The 20,123-nt window shown below is 40.0% G+C and overlaps 1 protein-coding gene across 2 annotated transcripts; it reads right to left on the bottom strand.

The window, feature by feature from the left end:
• Positions 1-47: 47 nt before the first annotated feature.
• On the bottom strand, positions 48-19,683 carry TMEM263 (transmembrane protein 263). 2 transcript variants are annotated; one of them, XM_045062274.1, is made up of 3 exons: positions 19,529-19,683; positions 6,847-6,913; positions 48-2,868 (listed from the first exon to the last, which is right to left on the bottom strand). In XM_045062274.1, the coding sequence occupies exons 2-3, from the start codon at positions 6,905-6,907 to the stop codon at positions 2,582-2,584; spliced, it is 348 nt and encodes a 115-aa protein (XP_044918209.1). In that variant the 5' UTR covers positions 6,908-6,913; positions 19,529-19,683; the 3' UTR covers positions 48-2,581. The 2 variants fall into 2 exon arrangements, with proteins under 2 accessions (XP_044918209.1, XP_003989256.1); XM_003989207.6 differs by lacking the exon at positions 19,529-19,683 and adding an exon at positions 18,314-18,567.
• Between the last annotated feature and the right edge of the window lie 440 nt (positions 19,684-20,123).

Raw genomic sequence — 20,123 nt, 5'->3', positions numbered from 1 at the left:
CAGATCATGGTGCTTTATTAACAGATTTATGTATTCTTTCCCATTCCTTCAATACAAACAAAATTTTATTCAATCACCAGTTACCTTCATCTGACATTTCACTAAGTACAGGATTCATGATGTCAACATTATTAGATCAGGCATTCAAGTGGGTCACACAAATTTATCCTCATTGTGCCAAATACCCACTCAAAAGAGAAACTGAATAACAGGTGCCTCCAGGTGTCTATGTCAACCTTCGCTGCTTGAAGTGAACCAGTACTGCTTCGCAGGTCAAACTGCTAGTCTATGAAAATAAACTGGAAAAGACTCGAGTGTACAGCTGTACATATACCATCAAATGGCAAGTTCATTTCAACAAGAACCTCTATGACTAGCTGCTCATTTGTACAGTTCTCTGCTGTCCTTGCAAAAGCCTCTCCTGAATCAAATTATACTTCAGAGTTTAAAACAAACTTGATGAGAGAAAATGTACCAGGTGGCTCTTCTGTAGCAGAAATTACAACCATTTTTCCTCAAGCAATTTTAAAGACAAAGTTGAAAATAAATATGCAAGCACACAGTAAACTAAAGTCTATATTTAGAAATTCAGGTACAAAAGCACAGCAGAGCCTATGACTATAGAAGATAAATTAGAAATATAAACTAGCAATGAAGTAATAATTTCTTTCAAATAGCAGGAAACAAGTTCTCCAATACCATTATTTAGACCACTGTTTAGTGTTCACCTATTAACTTTGGGTTTCTTTTAAAAATCTCTTTTCTGATTATCACATTTGACCAGATATACCAACAAATATACCTTAAATCATGGTGCATGAAACAAAGACCATTTAATTTCTGATGAACTCAACAACTTTCCAGTTTTGTATATAATGGTAGGTTCAAGAACCTTTGTAGGTGTGCAGAAGATACCTACCGGCCTTTATAAAAGCTTTTAAAAGTTATGTTCTTAGCCATTTGTTGTCCACATTACTAAGGTAAAATTCTCAGTGGTTTAGAAACAAACATTTAAGCTGTAGGTGTTGGAGTGATCTAAGTTCTCAAGGATGTATTCTGACTTATTTACTCCAGAGCATCACCTCCTTTCCTCCCTCACACATTACACAGAAGTCGGCAAAATGGAGGAAATTTCCAGACTGAAGTATAAACAAAACTAAGATTTTTTTCAGGCTTGTATTATAACCCTTAGCTAAGAGGAATGCCAAGTATATGTGCACTTTTAAATTTTTTTAGAAACTGAATATGAAATAAAAAGATGAATTCCAGCTAAGTGATACTCTTTAAGAATGAGTGAGACATGATGAGACATATTAAGAAGACATGACACACTTATCATCCATCATCAAAAACTTCAATTCCCTGCCTGAAGTTGACTTGGAAATGGTACAGAATCTATGACTTCTTCAAAGGACTGTAAGATAACATTTTAAAATCCTATAAACCATTGAAAGCACTTAAATATATTTTACATTCAAAACTAATCAGTGAAGCCCATTTCATTCAATTGAAAAGTCAGCCCCCACCTACTTGTGGCCGCTTATACTGTGTTTTTAGAAGGGGGCACTAGCATTTTAAGCCACCCTACAGACAAAACTGGTGTGAAGAATTCTTTTTGTATCTTGGATGTGTCAGGTGATTCTTAAGAACTTAAAATTATTTGTTCCTCCTTAATATGAAACTCTTCCAAGATAGCTTATGACCAGCAAAGAAATGTTCCTTAGGCACTGTGAGGTGTATTAAAGATGGAGCATGAAACCAGAATGAAGCATACAGTTTGGCTGTTAACTATACTGACAGTTAACAAAAAGTTACCAAGCACTATCTTATCTGCTGAGAGCAAGAAATGCCTTTACCCCACTACTCCTGAGATTCTTAAGAGGGAAAACTAATTTCACAAACAACTTTTAAAAGAATCCATATATAGTTCTAAGAACTGCACATATTTAGGGTATTATAAAAGATGTTTTCTTTTATAAGGCATCAATGATTAAATTAATGTAATGCATATCTAACAAAAGATGGTTAACACTCAGTATCATAAAACCATTTTTCTCTTCTCCTGAATTTCTCTAATTCCTGCTTTTACCAGCTTAAATAAGAAAAGAATGCCTCTTGGCCTAATCAACTATGGTTATAAAAAAAACTAAGACATCTGAAACTATTAGGCACATCAAAGGTACAGTTTATGTAGTTCAAGGTTCCCTTCTTAAGGGGCAAATGAGTTACCTGGCACATTATACATATGGAACTATAAAGATCATCAACTAAATTCAACTTTCACATTTTTTAGTTAAACTGAAAGACTTATAGTAAATATTCAAATATACCATATCTTCAGTTACAACTGAATAAGTGTAACATTTTACCAGATAAAAAGCTGGAATTTAAGTATGAGAAACCTTCATACACTGTGCTAGTATTGGTCTCTTCTTTTTAGACAAAAGCCAGTCATCAATACTTTCAACACAGCAGTTTAGAAGATAAACGTCCAAACAGGTGACTTGGTTGTAGTCCATAATTTAGCAATTCAATGCCACTGGCATCATAATGCTGTGGAGAGCAAGTGTATCTCCATAGTTTAGTCAGATTTGTCTTTCTTCTTTCCTGTTAAGGGCACTTTGTTTACAACAGCAGACCCAACAGCTGTAACACCTCCAGCCACAGCAGACACGCCCCCTTTCACCAGCCCTATTCCCATGGAAGGCACAGTTGTAACAGCTGTTTTGGTCACCTCCAGACTCTTCCCACCAATCCAAGCCACACCACCAATGGTGGCACCAACGGCTCCCTTTGTAACACTGAAGATACCCCCAGTCACACGGGACAACATGCCTGGTTGCTGCTGTGGGTGATCTTTCATTGAACCTAATGAGAGAAAATATCGTGAAGATAGTCAAATAGAAGTCTTTATAAGAGCAGTACAAATCAATAAGTATCCTAAGACTTCCTAACAATCAGGAGGTTGTTTTGATAAGGTAAACCACACATAAATACAAATCTGATCAAGACACTGAAGAGCTCTTCCCTCAAGACCATAGTTGGACGTGTTTTTAAAACATCTTGGTCCAGTGCTAAGCCGTAGTATCTCTGAAAAAAAATGCTTTAGAGACTAGACAACTTTCATAAAATAGAATCAAAATCTAAATGTTTCCTTGATTTACAGTTTTGTTGCTGTTAATAAAAATCTTTCTATCCTAAAAGGAGCATGAAAAAATAAGATAAATATATTTAGTCTTCATTTCCTTGACAGAATTCAATCATTACTGAAAAAACCTTCTTCATTTAAAGCAATGGTTCTCAAGGTATGATCTGAGACCCCCTGGGTATCCACAAGACCATTTCAGGGGCTCTGCAGGGTAAAAATTATTTTCATACTAGCATATCATTTATCTTTTCACTTTTATTCTTTCACATTTTTTCACAAGTCTACAGAATTTTCCAGAATCTAAATGATCTGCAGTAACATCAGAGACTAAACACTGAAGCAGCTATGAGAATCTAGTTGTCTTCTATTAACCCCACCATTAAAGAGATTTGCAAAAATTTAAAAACAATGTCACCCTGTTCACAATTTTTTTGTTTTGGAAAATAGCTGCTTTTCAAAAACTATGTTAATCATGTTAATATGTAATGGGCCTACTGGAGTTTTTTAATGAATTAATTAATTTATCAGTTTTATTATTTATACAGCAAATATCAACAAAGACACAAGCTTTTGAGGGTCCTCAATTTTTAAAAGTGTAAAAGCATCCTGAAACCAAAAAATTTAAGAACCAGTAATTTAAATATATGTGGGTGTCTGCTCTATATGCTCTTCTTTTTTTTTTTTTTTTTTTTTTCAATGTTTATTTGTTTTTGGGACAGAGAGAGACAGAGCATGAACGGGGGAGGGGCAGAGAGAGAGGGAGACACAGAATCGGAAACAGGCTCCAGGCTCCGAGCCATCAGCCCAGAGCCTGACGCGGGGCTCGAACTCACGGACTGCGAGATCGTGACCTGGCTGAAGTCGGACGCTTAACCGACTGCGCCACCCAGGCGCCCCTATATGCTCTTCTTAATAACGTATTTAAAGAGTAATGCTATGTAAAATTAGGAAATTTATTTACTACTTAAAATCATGTTACCCACCTAAAATGATTTTCGTAGTGTTGAGAAACTACAGCTATGTTTAATACTTTCATTGCCTCAATTCTTAAAGGACAGAGTATGTGATTTGAGCATCTAGTCTGTAAAAACTCTTCAAATACTCCCAGAAAAGGTAATATCAATATGAAAAATTCAGATTTTTTTAAGCCATAAGTTTTTTCTCTGGTTTGTTTTGATAGTCATTCAAATTGGCATGTAACCTCAAACTCAGGCATCAAATTTCATAAAAATTTGCTTGTGCCAGCCTCAAACGGACACAAGTCCTTTCTACTTTGCAATCAAATGAATGATTCAGGCAGCAACAACACATAAACAGTGGTGTTTACATTTTTCTAAACTTAATGGAAAAATACTTGCTAACTAAACAGTTCAGGCTTTAATCACTGAAAAGGTACAAATCACACAAAGAAAACTCAATTCTTTGGGTACACAGATCCAAGACCACCAAAGCTACGAACTCCTAGCAGAACGTGGTTATGACAGAAGATAACATTGGGAAACTGATAATATTTAATGGAGAAAATACTCTGAAAATTAAGCTTTTCTAATACAGCACTAATTTACCTTGATATAGGTTTTCTTCCCATTGTTTAGAGGTTTGACATCATGTCACAAGTATGAAAATCTCACTGACTCGTCAAAATAGCTCATAACTATATAACAATGGCTATATTTATAAAAACCAAATTTTTAATTGAAGCTATTTGAGTGATAAGTATAGGTAATAAAATCTTTAAATAGCTGAAATAAAAGACAAGATATGGAAAAGCATCTGAATACATTAATTATATAAAGTTATGATAAAAGCGTTACATAATTGGTAATTCTTTTGTAATCAAAGTCACTAACACTAGGAAAAGGGGAAAATCTTGATCTGAGGATAAAACAGGTTAAGTGCCTCATGCTGAATACCCTCATTAGTATCCTGCTATGCCAAATTTGATGCACACGCCTTTAATGAAGACAATATTTCTTAGTCAAGGCAAATAAATATTAATGCTGTTGATCTCTAATTACAGTGCGCTCTTAATTACCACCATATAGATTATCTGCTCTGCAGACTACCTTAGTTTAGCAGGTTGCCATATAATAGAGACACTGCTAAAGCACTTTCTCTTCCTTGACAATTATGCTCCTGAATAGTCTTTATCTCTTTTCTGACTTTATCCCTACAAAGTCCTTATTAACCTTCTCATTAAGCTCTTTTATTTTCAGAACTCTAGGTTCTAGACCTAAAAAATAAGTCAAGGATGGGGCGCCTGGGTGGCTCGTTGGTTGAGTGTCTGACTTCGGCTCAGGTCATGATCTCACAGCTTGTGAGGTCAAGCCCGGCATCGGGCTCTGTGCTGACAGCTCGGAGCCTGGCGCCTGCTTTGGATTCTGTGTCTCCCTCTCTCTCTGCCCCTAACCCACTCACATTCTGTCTCTGTCTCTCTCAAAAATAAATAAAACATTAAAAAATTTTTTTTAGATATGGCTAGTCAAGGAAAATAGCTGAACTAATAATTTTCCAGGCTATTCCTCCACCAAACTAAAACTTATCAGCTAGTTACCTCCATCTTCTTTTAGGCCTATGTATAAACTTTTCATTGTGTTTTCCTAACAATTTCATTTTTGTCTACCAACATAAGAAATATAGGAAGAAAATTGTGGACAGTGGGCAACAGAACGGGGAAGAAAATACAATACCTAGAGTCACAACTTCCAGCTCTACCCTCCTCCTGGTGATACTGAGTCTGTCTGCTACTCCAGTCTGGTCTACCAGCCATTTCATCTCTTATTCTTCACTTTGATTCTCTATCGTACCTATTATGACTGTCCTGTACAAATGCAGCTATCCAAGGAGAGTGCTATTTGGCTTATATATTCTACACCAAAACCACAAACAGAAAATGACTATAGGCATTTTCTGTATACAGTAAAGACATTCAGGTATGCAGTTAGTGTTTCCAAGGACTTTTGAAGTGTAAGAAAATGATCCATGATGTCACAATTTTCAAGCTAAAAGACGATTTAAATTACCCTAAGCCCATGTATTAATATAGGAAGAGAGAGCTACCAATTATAAATAATAGCTTAACAACAAATCTCGTGCCTCTTGAATTGAGTTTTTGTATGCATGACATGAAAACACAGTCCATGCTTCCTCTGCACCCCATACCCATTCTCTACAAATGAAAAGATACTCTAACTTGTGAAATGGTCTTAATAAAAGAGTGACAAAAGAATAGATCTTATATAATAAAACAGTTGCAGTGTCCCCAATTCACCAATATCTGTGCTTTCTTCTTAGAGGCTAAAAATATTTATCTTCAATTATTTTTGGAACATATTTATTGACAAGGTAAACAGATTGTTATTTTAAATTTGATAAAAACGGGCACCTGGGTGACTCAGGTTGGTTGGATGACTGATTCTTGATTTCGGCTCAGGTCATTATCTTGTGGTTCATGGGATCGAACCCTGCGTTGGGCTCTGTGCTGACAGCACAGAGCCTTCTTGGGATTCTCTTTCTCTTTCTCTCTCTCTCTCTCTCTCTCTCTCTCTCTCTCCCCCCCCGCCCCTCCCCTAATTGTGCATGAGCACACTCTCAAAATAAATAAATAAACTTTTAAAAAAATGAATAAATTTAATAAAAACAATCAGAACTTTAATTCAGTTTAATTCACATGCTTAGTGTGTCAGATGCATACTTACCTTCTGGTGGTTCATCACTAAGGTATGATGGGATTTCTTGATTTTTATCTGCCTGATTCATGATCTCCTAAAAAACATATATACATTTCATTGTAACTTCAACACATGAGACTACTTACCACATGCTCAATTAAGACGTAACTTTATTCAGATAAACAACATTTCAAAACACTGTCACAAGGCTACTTCATCTTATTTCTCTCCTACTTTGTGGTGTTAAATACTTTTATTACACTACTGGACAATCAACATCTTATCTCAAACACCAACCAAAGAGTAACAGGCATGGCAAAAGCTTTCCTACATTGTTACTGCTGTTACTGAAAGAAAGTTGGAAGCTGGGAGTTAACACCCAAAAATTTTAAGTGCTTCTTCCTACAGAGTATTGGTTAATTGTAATTTATTTCACGACAGACTTAAGGAAAATCTATACTGTGACTAAAAAACATGTTCCTTCTGAAAATTTTCTAAAAATCACATCCTTCTCCTGTAAAGATACCACCAATCAGAATCACTAAGAGATGGATTTTTATTACTTTTTTATTGTTGTTTTTAGAGCTCTTACAAACACAGGTAGCAAAACCCATGAAAAAAATATATATGTGATTACTTCCTAATACAAGTAGTAAAAGAACCTAAGAAATAAAATAAACTGTATTGGGATGAAGAAAACACAGTTAAATTTTTTTCCCAATTTCCTTTACTATCTTAAAATATTTGCTTTTATATTCACTTGACTAAGTAAAGAATAAAACAAGTCAAAATTGGTCTATAACGACGGTTTTGATTGGCCAGAAAATGACGGTTGTGATCCCAGCAGTCAACTGTTTCCTAGTCATAAAATCATGGAGCCTAAATTATTATATCTGTACATATACAACAGAAATGTAAAAGTATATTGGGGAAATCCTGCCATTTGTGATAACACAGATGAAACCTGAGGGCATTATGCTAAGTGAAATAATTCAGGCAGAGAAAGGCAAATACTGTACGATCTCATATGTGGAATCTAAAAAAGCTGAGCTCATACAAACAGGAGGCTGGTGGTTGCTAGGGGCTAGGGAGTGAGGAGGTGGGGGAAATGAGATGTTGGTCAAAAGGTACAAACTTCCAGTTACAGGAGGATTAAGTTTGGGGGATCTAATGTACAGCATAGTGACTATAGTTAATACTATACTGTATATTTGTAAGTTGATAAAATTCTATACCTTAAAATGTTTGCACCATAACAACTAAAAGGTAATTATGTGAGGTAAAAGATGTGTTAACTAACCTTACTATAGGAAGCATTTCATATACATGTATATCAAACCACCACACTGTAAACCTTAAACTAACACAATGCTGAATGTCAACTGTATCTCAATGAAGCTGGAATAGATATTATGAAAACTAACAATGTACTAAATATACTGATCAATTAACAAATACTGATTGACCACTTACTATAGGCCAGGTAATGTTTTAGGTGCACAGGATATATAGCATTGATCAATACAAACCAAAAAATCTCTGCCATCATGAACATCCCATATCATCTAGTAGGGAAAGGCAATAAACAAAGAATATACTGTCTATGTCAGATGGGGTTAAATGCTGTGGAGAAGGAGGGATGGAGGGAGGATATATTTTAAATAGGACAGTCTGTCAAGGCCTCAATGTGGTGACATTGTAAAGGAGGTTAAGGATACAAGATACTTGGGTAAAGAAGCCTCAAGGCATAAAAAACAGCAAGAGCAAAGGTCCTGAGGTGGGAGCTTACCAGAAGCAGCAAGAAGGAACAGCCAGAAAAGTGTAGCAGGGGTCACAGCAAAGGGCAGCAGGAGAGGAGGTCAAAGAGTGAGGGAGGTCTGCATCGCTTAAGCCCTTACAGGTCTTCGTGGTCACTAGCTTTCTAGCTCTGAGATGCAGAGCCCGTGAAAGGCATTGAACAGAGAGGTGATGCGTTCTGATTTACACTTTTAAAAGATAGTTCTAGCTGTTGTGGGGAGAACAAGCAATACAGGAGCAGAACAGAGCCAGAAAGACCTGATAGGAGACTTAACATAATGTTTTCAAGGCTCATACATATTATAGCACGTATCAGAACAAAGTGGTTAATTTTAAGTGGTCAAGGGAAGGTCAGGAAAGTTTCTCTTTATGATTCCTAAAGCTCTAGATAATCAGATAAAAATGCATCCTTATTTTCTTCTATATTTCAATAATCCAAGCAAAACATGTTGATGGTAAATGATGGTAGTGATAGTAAGACATGGGATTTTTCAAAGGCGAATTGTAACCTCATGTAATTCAACCTGCAATGCCTGTCAAACCTAAATCCTGTGTAAGATGGGATTTCAATGCACCCCACAGAGCCCAGCAGCACAAGTCATGTGTTTGCTTAAATACCTTTTGGTTGCTCTAGTGAAAACTCTGACTCAGGTCAACAGCACTTAATCTTATGCTAGTCTGGTTTGTGAATTTAGCACATCATAAGTGATTTAGCATATTTAAAGTGTGTATGCATACACACTTAACATTTAAAAAGTAATAGTAGATACATGTAATCTCTGACAAAAAAAAAAAAAAAAAACAAAAAAAAAACAGAACATCAGCTACTGCATTACTGGGAGAAGGAGTTCTTGACTGATTTGCCTTAATTTTAAAACTCCCTTAAACCAAAAAGTTAAATTGACTTCCATTCATATTTATGGTTCTTTAATTTGTCATCATGGTAAGAGCATGAGACATTATCAGCATAGTGTTGAAGGTACTGGGATCAGAGAGCCTGAGTTTCAATCCCAACTTGACCATAAACTGTGTGGCAAAGGGCAAATAACTTCATCAGATCCTTGGTGTTCAGGAAATACAAACAGCAAGATATAGAAGCCCTAACTCTAGGATGAGAATGCTATTTAACAAATTTAAAACAAAACATGCAGAATTCCTGGCAGAATATGTGTGTCCCTTCCTGATGAAAAACTATTGTGGAACCACTTTCTTCCCCACTAAACTGTTAACTGCAAGAAGAGAGACTCGTTTATCACTGTGTTCCCAGTATCTGTATACAATACACATACAAATCCAGATCTCCTGGCTGAACCAATCAATGGATGCTACCAGACCCTGTACAGAAATGTGAGGAAATTATATACACACATACATCCTACCTATGTTAGCTAGAGTTTAGAAACAGGTGTGATGGGGGGCAGCTGGCCAGCTCACCCTGTAGAGCATGTGACTCTTGATCTCAGGGTCACCAATTCAAGCCCCATACTGGGTATAAAGCTTACTTAAAAAACAGTTGTGACAGTAATTGCATATATTTCAAAACTGCCTTTCTGTATATATCCCACAAACCCCAACCAAAAGACTTACCTTTTCCTGCTAAGATAGAATCCCTTAAAAAAATTCTTAATTTTCCCACATATATCTTGTAATTAAAAAAAGAAAATGACCGCCATTTAAAAGATTAGGGCAGCTTTATAAAAGACATATGCAAGTTCATCTATACAATATGAACTGACTTTATCCTCCTATGGGTAGGCAAAGAGGAGTCATGACAGGGTAACATCGTCAGATCTGTGCTTCAAGAAGCTAACTGAAGCAAGAACAGATGAAGGTCAGAGAGATTAAACACAGTAAGGCTACTTTAGTAGTCCCGTGAGACGAAGTAACAATTTAAACTCTGCCAATTTTTCCTGTATAAATGAATATCTGGGCAAAAACCTAGGAGTCACCCTTGATTTCCTATTTTTTACATTCCCATCTAATCATCAGTAAATTCTGTTGCCTAAATAAGTCCAGAATACAACCACTTCTCATCACCTCTACTACTACCACTTTCAATTAAACTACCATAATCTCTTACTTGGGTTGTTAGAAAGTATCTTAACTGGCTTCTGAGCTTCTGCCTTTCCTCTTCCTTCAGTCTAGCCCTGCCATACCCTGCTTGAACACCTACAACTGCTTCCTGTTTTGCTCAGAATAAAATCCAGAGTTGAGGCCTGACATCTAACACTCTGAGAGCATCTCCTACCATTCTGCCTCTCACTCACCAGCCTAGCAACATGGGTTTCCCTGCTCATCCTCTCCTGAAAGGCTTTTCCCCAAGATATGTATCTGGCTTGCCTCCTAACTTCCTTCAGGTCTTTATGCAAGTATCCCCTTCTCAGAGATCAGCCCAGACCACCTTACAATAGATTAGCCCCTCCTACTCCTCTCCCTATTATTTTCACCTAAACCTGCTCTATTTTCTTCACTGCTCTTATTGTCACTTGATATATAGAGATCTGTTTACTTTGTGTCTCCCACAATTAGAATGTAAGCTCCATGAAAGCAAGGCTTGGTTTTGTTCACTGCTCCATCCTCAAGCCTTCTTCAATGTCTGATGCATGGTAGATAAATATTTGAATTTCTTGTATGAAGTAGAATAGAGACCTTAGGTATAAGTAAGAGATAAAAGAAAAATACAGGACGTAAGATTTCTAGTGTGAGCAACTAAGTAGACAAAGATGATGAGGTCACGACAGGCGACGAAAACCACTTCTGAGAAAAGATGAAGGACTTTAAAAATTCTTATTTTACTGTGGTAAGAACATTTAACATGAGATCTACCCTCTAAGACCTAAGTGTACAATACATTACTATTGACTGTAGATATGATGAAAGGACCTTGTTTTTGAACAGCTGGATCTGAGATGGCCTCAGGGTATACACAGGACATGTTTAGCAGGCAACTGGATTTAAGGGGTCTGAAACTCAGCATGAAGTCTGAGTTAGAGCTGAGGTCCTGAGACTGTTTTGGGTGATAGCTAGAAATGCGAGGGATGGGTGATACAATCAAGGGAAAAAATGATAAAAGAGAAGTAGACAGATAACCTTATTTGGACTGCTCATACTTAAGAGGTGAGTAAAAGAGAAGCCAGCAAAAACAAACAAAATACGTTTGAAAGTGTACAAATGAGTATAGTCTCATGGAAGGTAAGAGACGAATTTATAAGCTTCCTAGAGATACACACAATGCAGACATTAAAACAGTTTATGAAGATCAAATACTACGGGGAAATGCTAATGTTACATTTAGAGAACATAAAAGGCATATATCATATGATCCAATTTTTTAAATACACATAAAAAGACTGAAAGGAAGTATACCAAAATATTGACAAAGATTGCGACTAAGGGGTAGAAAAATACACACACACACACACACACACGTATACACAGAGACAAACATACACACGTACACAGAGTGCGTGCCAGAGAGAGAAAGAAATACCATCACCCTTCTTTAAATGTATATTTAACATCTATGTTTTAATTTTCAACCATAAACATGCATTGCTTTTGTACATATTTTTAAGTCTGGATATCAGTTTTATTCATAAAGGATATTTTCAAAGATTATGCAGTTCATCTACCTAGTTTTTTTCCTAGTTTTTTAAGGCTTTTATCCTCAAATCAAGGTGACCATCTAAAAACAACATACTCAAATCAAAACATGCTGATTTGAAGAAAATGCCACCACTGAGTTTAATTCTCAGTTATGTCCTCATTAAGGAAACCCTGACAAAGGGCCTAATGCAAGCTACTACACTGACTATACCACACTGTAAAGAAATTACCTACTACATCACTTGATAGCTCTGATACAGAGCTCCACATTAGAAATTTCTTTAGAGGGGGGTGCCTGGGTGGCTCAGTCAGTTGGGCGTCTGACTTTGACTCAGGTCATGATCTTGCAATCCATGAGTTCAAGCTCCATGTCAGGCTCTGCGCTGATGGCTCAGAGCCTGGAGCCTGCTTCAGATTCTGTCTTCCTCTCTCTGCCCCTCCCCCCGCCCACGCTCGCTCTCTCTCTCTCTCTCAAAAACAAAATAAAAAACATAAAAACAAATTTTAAGGAATTTCCTTAGAGGTATTCATAAAAACTTTGTTTCCACAACATATTTAGAATATTTTCTTCTCTTTGAGATCTATGTACTTTCCCATTTAAAAGATACAAAGAAAGATGTGATATCTCCCTTTTCCCTTTGGCTTCCAGGAAGCTTACAGTTAAAATCCCAACTTAGCTGAGTAGGTTCATGTGGCCCACCCAGTTGTTCTATTTTCCCCCAACTTCACACCTCCCCAAGACCTCCACTCTTATTGCTGTTCTCCCTGGCTTGCAATTTGAATATCTTATTTATATTCTTACCATTTTGTTAGTACATGTTTTTGTTGTAAGCAGTATTTGTACACAGTATTTGTGGAATAAGTGAGATAAAATTATCGTTTGTATCCATATTAATTTCAAACATAACAAGAAAAGATACATACCAATATATGGTAAAAATTTTGGTTAAAAAAAAAAGGGGGGTGCCTAGGTGGCTCAGTCAGTTAAGCATGCAGCTCCTGGTTTCGGCTCAGGTCACGATCTCATGGCTTCATGGGTTCAAGCACCACATGAGGCTCTGTGCTGACTGTGGAGCCTGCTTGGGATTCTCTCTCTCTCCCTCTGCCTCTCCCCAACTTGCACTGTCTCTGTCTCTTTCAAATAAATAAATAAACTTTAAAGAACACGTTAAGCTAGAATTGTGCTTTTCAAATGCTTATTTAAGAGTAGGCAGTAGTATGCCAGGGGTTTTAAGAACCACAGTAGAAGGATGTATATATTTTACTATGTAGTAATTTAAAATACTGTTTTGTTTTAAACATACACTAATTAAAAAGATAATTGAAAAGTGCTTGGGAATTTTTTAAGATAACTGGACTTTCAAGAAATTTCATTCTTTTTTTATTTAAACATTTTTTTTTTTTTAAAGAGAGAGACAGCATAAGCAGGGGAGGGGGCAGAGGGAGACAAAGAATCTTTTTTTGTTTTCATGTTTGTTTTTTGGAGAGAGAGTGTGAGGGTGAGCAGGGGGAGGGGCAGAGAGAGGGAGAAAGAGGATCCAAAGCAGGCTCACAGTGACAACAGAGAACCCCATGCGGGGCTCAAACTCACAGAACCCTGAGATCACAACCCGAACAGAAGTCAGATGCTCAACCAAGTGAGCCATGCAGGAGCCCATCAAAAAATTTCATTCTTCCTTGGAACTTCTTCAGGATGTATACTCACAGGTTTACCAGCTCTCTCTTCTCAGCCCACCACACTCTCACCTCCCCCAGGAATTTACTTTGCTCTTAAGTTAAATGTATTTTGGTAGAGGAGTTTGAAATATAGGACTCTAGATACCATTATACAGAAATATCCAGTTACATTTAATATTGTTAGTAATAGTTGCAAACAGGATTATCAATAAACAATAAAAGAGAAAATCTGGAGTCCTGCCAGGCTAGAAGCCTGGCTACCTAGAACAGAGGAACTTGGTATTACAGGGCTTTGGAAACCCTAAGATGCCACAGAGACTGATTTTTATTTTGTGTACATATTTTTTTAATGTTCGAGTTTCTTGTACACCATTGGTGTTAATAGCAAGTATATAGCATTAAAATTCCTCTAGAACCCTTAGGGTGATAAAAATTGTGTAAAAGCTGCAAGTTTTTGGAATATTGTCATTTTCTAGATTCCTAATTTTGTCATAAGGCACCAAATGCCTTATAAAAGTATTTTTGCTAAAATCCTTAACTATCTTAATGCCACCTGTACTTTTTACTCACATAAATCATTTCCAACCTCTACATACGTATATGTGCCAAAATTTTAGTGATGTTACCTCTTTACAGACACTACCACTTTATCACCAAGGAGAAATATTTTTTGTATTACCATGCTGTTCATTATCATGAACAAGGGACTTGTTTCTCTTAAATTGGGAATTGTGAAGACAAACACGCTCCTAAATCTGTTAAAACTGGGAAAGGTAAAAATCTGCCTGTAAAATTTAAAAGTATATACATGGTAGGGCACCCGGGTGGCTCAGTCAGTTGAACAGTCGACTCTTGATTTCGGCTCAGGTCATGATCTCAGGGTCCCTGGGATCGATCCCTGGGTTAGGCTCCTCACTGAGTGTGAATTAAGATTCTTTTCCTCTCCCCCTCTCCTTCTCTACCCCACTCCCTCTGTCTCTCTCTAAAATAAAAAATTAAGGGGTGTCTGGGTGGCTCAGTCCATTAAGTGTCTGACTTCGACTCAGATCATGATCTCACAGCTTGTGAGTTCAAGCCCCAAGTCGGGCTCTGTGCTGACAGCTCAGAGTCTGGAGCCTGCTTCAGATTCTGTGTCTCCCTCTCTCTCTGCCCCCTCCCGCGTGCGCATGCATGCACGCGCACACACACTCTCTCAACAATAAAAAAAAATTTTTTTAATTAAAATTTTAAAAAAGTATACACATGGAGACAGGTAACAACTGACAGGAAAAGTGTCAAAACGACCATGTGGGGTGCCTGGGTCTGTTAAGAGTCTGACTCTTGGTTTCGGCTCAGGTCATGATCTCACAGTTCATGAGATCAAGCCCTGTGTCAGGCTCTGTCCTGGCAGTGTGCAGCCTGATTGGGATTCTCTCTCTCTCCCCCTTCTCTGCCTCTCTCTCCTTCAAAATAAATAAACATTTTCTTTAAAAATGACCATTTAAATATTACCCTTAAAGAAAATTATGAAATTCTATGCAAACCATCTGCCCTAAACTTATTGAGTCATTAGTTCAACATATACTTGGACCCCTACTATGTGCCAGGCATACTGTTAGGCACTAAGATTTTGGTGTGACTGAGCACACACAGGACTTCTCTAAACAAGTTTACCCAGTTTTTCCAGGACTTATCAATTTAGTTTCATGCAAAAACCAAAAAATTATCTGCTCTCTAAGAACTCATAATGCACATAATTTTCTATGTAAAAAGTACTTTTCTAAGACAATAAAAACAGAAAACTGCCTTTAGATCAGGACAAATAATTGAATTTATTCTCTGGACATAAATTAATTTTACCATTTGAACAAACTCAGAGTACCAACTAAAACTGGTTATAAGTGTATGTTTTTAAGAAATTGTAAAATGTGAAAGGCTTCTTTGCTGTATACTGCAATTCATCAGTAGTTAATTTAGGCATTTTAGGCCAAGGAGAAACAATTCTTGTCCAGTACAACAGTATCATGGACATAGCAGCTGGCAAATACATTCAGCAAGGATTAATAACAACACTATTCCCTAGAGGGTAATTTTTCTTCCAATAATAGAAATAAGTAAACAAATGCCTCGGTAGGAACTTTTTTTTTTTTTAAGGAAAACAGATGAATCAGGGTTGTTTGTGGATATCTACGACATTTTATATATAACGTTTTCATTAATAGTGAAAAAGTCTGAAAACAGTACACAAATTTGCCCATGGCTGAACACCCTTCTCTGTGCCAAAGGAAGTTACATAGCACTAACACATTATATAAATCCTAACTACAAGATACAGTACAAAACAGTTTACCTTCAAAGCCACTTCAAAAGCTTGTTATTAAATAGTAAGTGCCAATTCCCTATAAGAAAAAGACTATAAATGAATTAGCTAAATTCTTCTACACATTCTATATATAGGAACGTTGCCACATCCCCAACCCCCTGCTTTTAGCCTCTTTGCCAAATAACTACAAGGAGTTTCAAAATATATTTATACAGGGCTTTAACACACATATACCAATAAGCATCGTATATTAAAACACCAGCTTATTGTGTTTAGGCTTCTCTGGTTAACCAACTACCCTGAACAGGCTGCTTTTAAACATGGCCCCCGCCCATTAGATCAACAGCAAACAGGCTACAAGAAATGCATTGAATCTGGCAGGGAAGAAAAGTAATCTGTCAGTAAAACTTTTAAGTCACCCCCTTAGTGACAAGTAACAACCAAGAGTGTCAAGATGGCAACTTTTTAAGCGTTGTCTTGAAATGAAACAGTAAAGCGGAATTACACAATATGCTATCAAGCCAGATAACCAGGACCCTCGTAATCTGCACTAAATTATACCTCATTAGTTCAACATGTATTTGTGTCCCTACCATGTCAGACACTGTGTTGGGCACTGAGGTTTCAACCAGAACAAGCATGTGAAGGCCCTACTCTGAAGGTATTTCTATGTAATCCACGGAGACAGCTTCAGGAAGTAGCAAAACAGCAAATACTCAATGACTGAAACAAAGGCAGGTGAAGATTTTCCTTAAGCAAAACACACACACACACCCACACCCACACACACACACAACTTAAACTTTTCTAATGATATTCTCCACACAGGGACACATTTTTATTAAACTTGGTTTCTGGCACATCTGCCAGGACACAGACTGAAGAAATGAAAGTGAGGGAGAAAGTCAAAACAGTGAATATAGGTTTATTAAAGATTACTTCCTTTTCTTTAAAAAAGCAGGCATGGCCACATACATGCAAACAGACCTGTTGATGTGATATCAATATTCCCGGGAGCTCCTAGAGCACCCACACCAATGGATGCCCTAAAGGTTAAACAATCACATTACAGCAAATCATCACGGGTAGCAAATAATCACAGGTAGCAAAATAAAGTATTTTCACTTGGAATTAGCACAAGGGCTCACAAAGACATAATAAAATAAGAACTCTCCTCTTTAGGTGTTTGTAAACCTTTCCCAGCAGTCCCTTCTCCCCCCACTGATCTCTTTAGGCACTAGCAAGTCTTTTTTTTTTTTTTTTTTTCTTCCCTTTAGCAGAGGGAGTGACGTGGCAGGAGAGGCAGAAAATGACCCTGGAGAAGCCGTGACTAGGACTAAGCTCAGCACCTCCTCCCTCCGCTCCACGTTGTACACCCAGCACACCCCCACTCCCATAAGGTTCCAGAATTTCTGTCTTCTTACACATTAAAGGGGATCTATTTAAGCTGGGATATGACTGGAAGTGGGAGCTTGGGGACTAGTCTCGAAGCTGCGTGTGCACAGCAGGCACGGCTTTTATTTAGACCTGGGAGGCAATGATGGCACCAACGGGTGCACCAGCGGTCCCCCATCACCCCTGGCGCCGTCAGCGCCTCTCTCCATTCCACACTTTCAGCCTTAGGTTAGGCGTGAGGGTAGAGCCTTTCTACCCAGGAAGAGCACTGGAGACCAAGGCTTGTGTGCCTGAACCCAGGAGAGTGGTTTATCAACAGGTCAGGAGGTAGTGTGGCGGGGAAGCCCAGCACACAGCCCCCCTGGCGCATCTCTCTCCTCTCCCAGGCTGTTGACGCCCTCCCACCCACATTTTCCCAGCCTAACACCCAAGGAGCTAAGAAGTGAAGCGGTGGCTTCCAAAAGAAGTCCGCAGTCACAAACCACCGCTGGGGAGCCGGGGAGTCGTAAAGAAGAATAACCCCGCCAGCGAATCTCCGTCCGCCCCCAACATCGTCCCGCCCCTCCCCCTTTCCCGCTCAGTCCCCCCCAAAAGGCTCGGCTCGGGGAAGCCAGGCCCGAGACGGTGAGGTGCAGAACGGCTAACGGAAGAAGGCGACAGAGAGTAGGACAGGAAGCCGGGACGGCGCCCCCCGCCCTCCCAGCCCCGCTTACACACCTCCGGGGTCGAGGGTCGGCGTCTGGAGCCGGGTCTGGGCGGAGGAAGCGGGCAGCACCGAGGACGGCTCTGGTTGCTTGAGCGGCTGGCACAGCCTCGGGCAATTGCGGGCTCCAGAGGCGTCTCCTCAAGCTTCGGAGCCAGAAGACTCCGTTGGCAACGGCGGCAGTAGCGGCCTCCGGCTGCGGACGTGGCGCCGGACGCGACCCGCCCCCTCCGCCGCCTCCTCAGCTCCCGCCTCCTCCCGCGGCTCGGGCGCCGACGCGCACGCGCACTCCAGGCCCCGCCCGCGCCCACCCGGCACACACCCACCCGTTTCTCGAACTGCCCTGCCCTCCCAGCAGCCCCCAGCCAGCCGCCTCAGAACGCGCGCACGCGCGACGCCCCCGCGGCTTGCTCCCGCCCCTTGGCCCCATGGGTGCCTCCGCTGGAACCCCTGGCCCGCCTGCGCGCGCGCCTTGCCCTGGGGCCTCCCGCCCCCTTTCCTCCGGCGTCCAATCAGATCGGGCGAGGGGCGCGGAGCCCAGGGAACGCGCCGTCGGCGGTCCTCAAACCCCAAGTGCTCGCCCAGCGGTTTCGCGAAGCTTTCGTTCGGCCACGAGTAACGGTCGGTCGGAATTCACAACCTTTGCACTAGGGACGGTGGGACAGTCGCTAATTTCTCTGCCCCTTTCTTGGCCCAGGGGCCTCAACCTTCCTCCCTTCCCTGCTTCCCCTCCGTAGATTGACGAACTGGGCCTTCTGTCAGCCCTTGCCTGCGCGCCCTCACTGTCCAGGTGACAGGGGTGACGAGAAGGGCGTTGCTCACATATCACTGTTATTATTAGAAAGCTCTCTGCCCCGGAATTGAGTTTGTGGGCCGTGAGAGCCGCTGTGGTTCGTGGCCGTCGCCCGGCTTGCTGCAGTGCTGAGGGCTGGCCGGGCACTCGAAATTGAATGGGGAGAGCGGGCGTTTGGTGGTGAGCGGTGAAGTTGGAACCCGGGTTTCGCGCGGCTCCCTCGCCGCCTGCCGACTAGCGGGGTTCCTCTCCTAGCCTCCCCGCCTCGGCGGAAGCCCTGCCTGCCTGCCTGCCGTTCTGGAAGGTGTGGAGAAGCGTGTGGCTCTGGGAGGACTTGCGAGGGAGGCGTCCCACCTCGCTTCAGACTAGGGGTCGTAGGATGCACGTCACAGGTGTTGCGGCGACCAAAAGGGATAGTGGCGCAAAGGCCGCTCACCTGGGCAAATGGTCTCCATTCACCTTTCTTCGCCCTTCTCCTTACACCTTCAAGTGAAGATGACAGTTAAGTCCATCGTAGGTTTTTTGAGACACTGCAAAGAGATGGTGGGCGGGAGAGGGCCTTACAAAATGTGAATTGCTATACAAGTGTGAGATCCTCCCTGAGTCTAGTCAGCGAGACAAAACACACGCGAAGCAACCAGCAAATAACCTCACCCAGTGTTTGTGTTGGCTTTTCCCTCCCCGCCCCGCCCCGAATGCAAAGCAATCCGAGTGATGCAACTGAATAGTAACCGTTGACCGGGCTCAGAAAAGGACACTCGAACCAAGGAAAGAATCCTGGAAGAAGATGACTTTGATCCAGGTCATAAATGTAGCAGACTACATATAGTTTGTGGTTTCAGCCTACCCATTGATTTATCAAAGCATAGAATCACGTCCACTTAGACCATTGTTCTGAGACTGTCAAGATATTTTGGTTTTCCAGAACTTAAAAGGGGAAATTAAATAATAATTTCACTTTAAAATACGATTTGGACGATTAGCAAGCTCTGTGGATTGTGGTGTTTACCCAACATGCGAAGAGTTGGATA

This window comes from Felis catus, chromosome B4, assembly GCF_018350175.1.
Source record: "Felis catus isolate Fca126 chromosome B4, F.catus_Fca126_mat1.0, whole genome shotgun sequence".
In the NCBI taxonomy this organism is placed as follows: domain Eukaryota; kingdom Metazoa; phylum Chordata; class Mammalia; order Carnivora; family Felidae; genus Felis; species Felis catus.
This window is presented reverse-complemented; position numbering and strand designations above follow the sequence as displayed.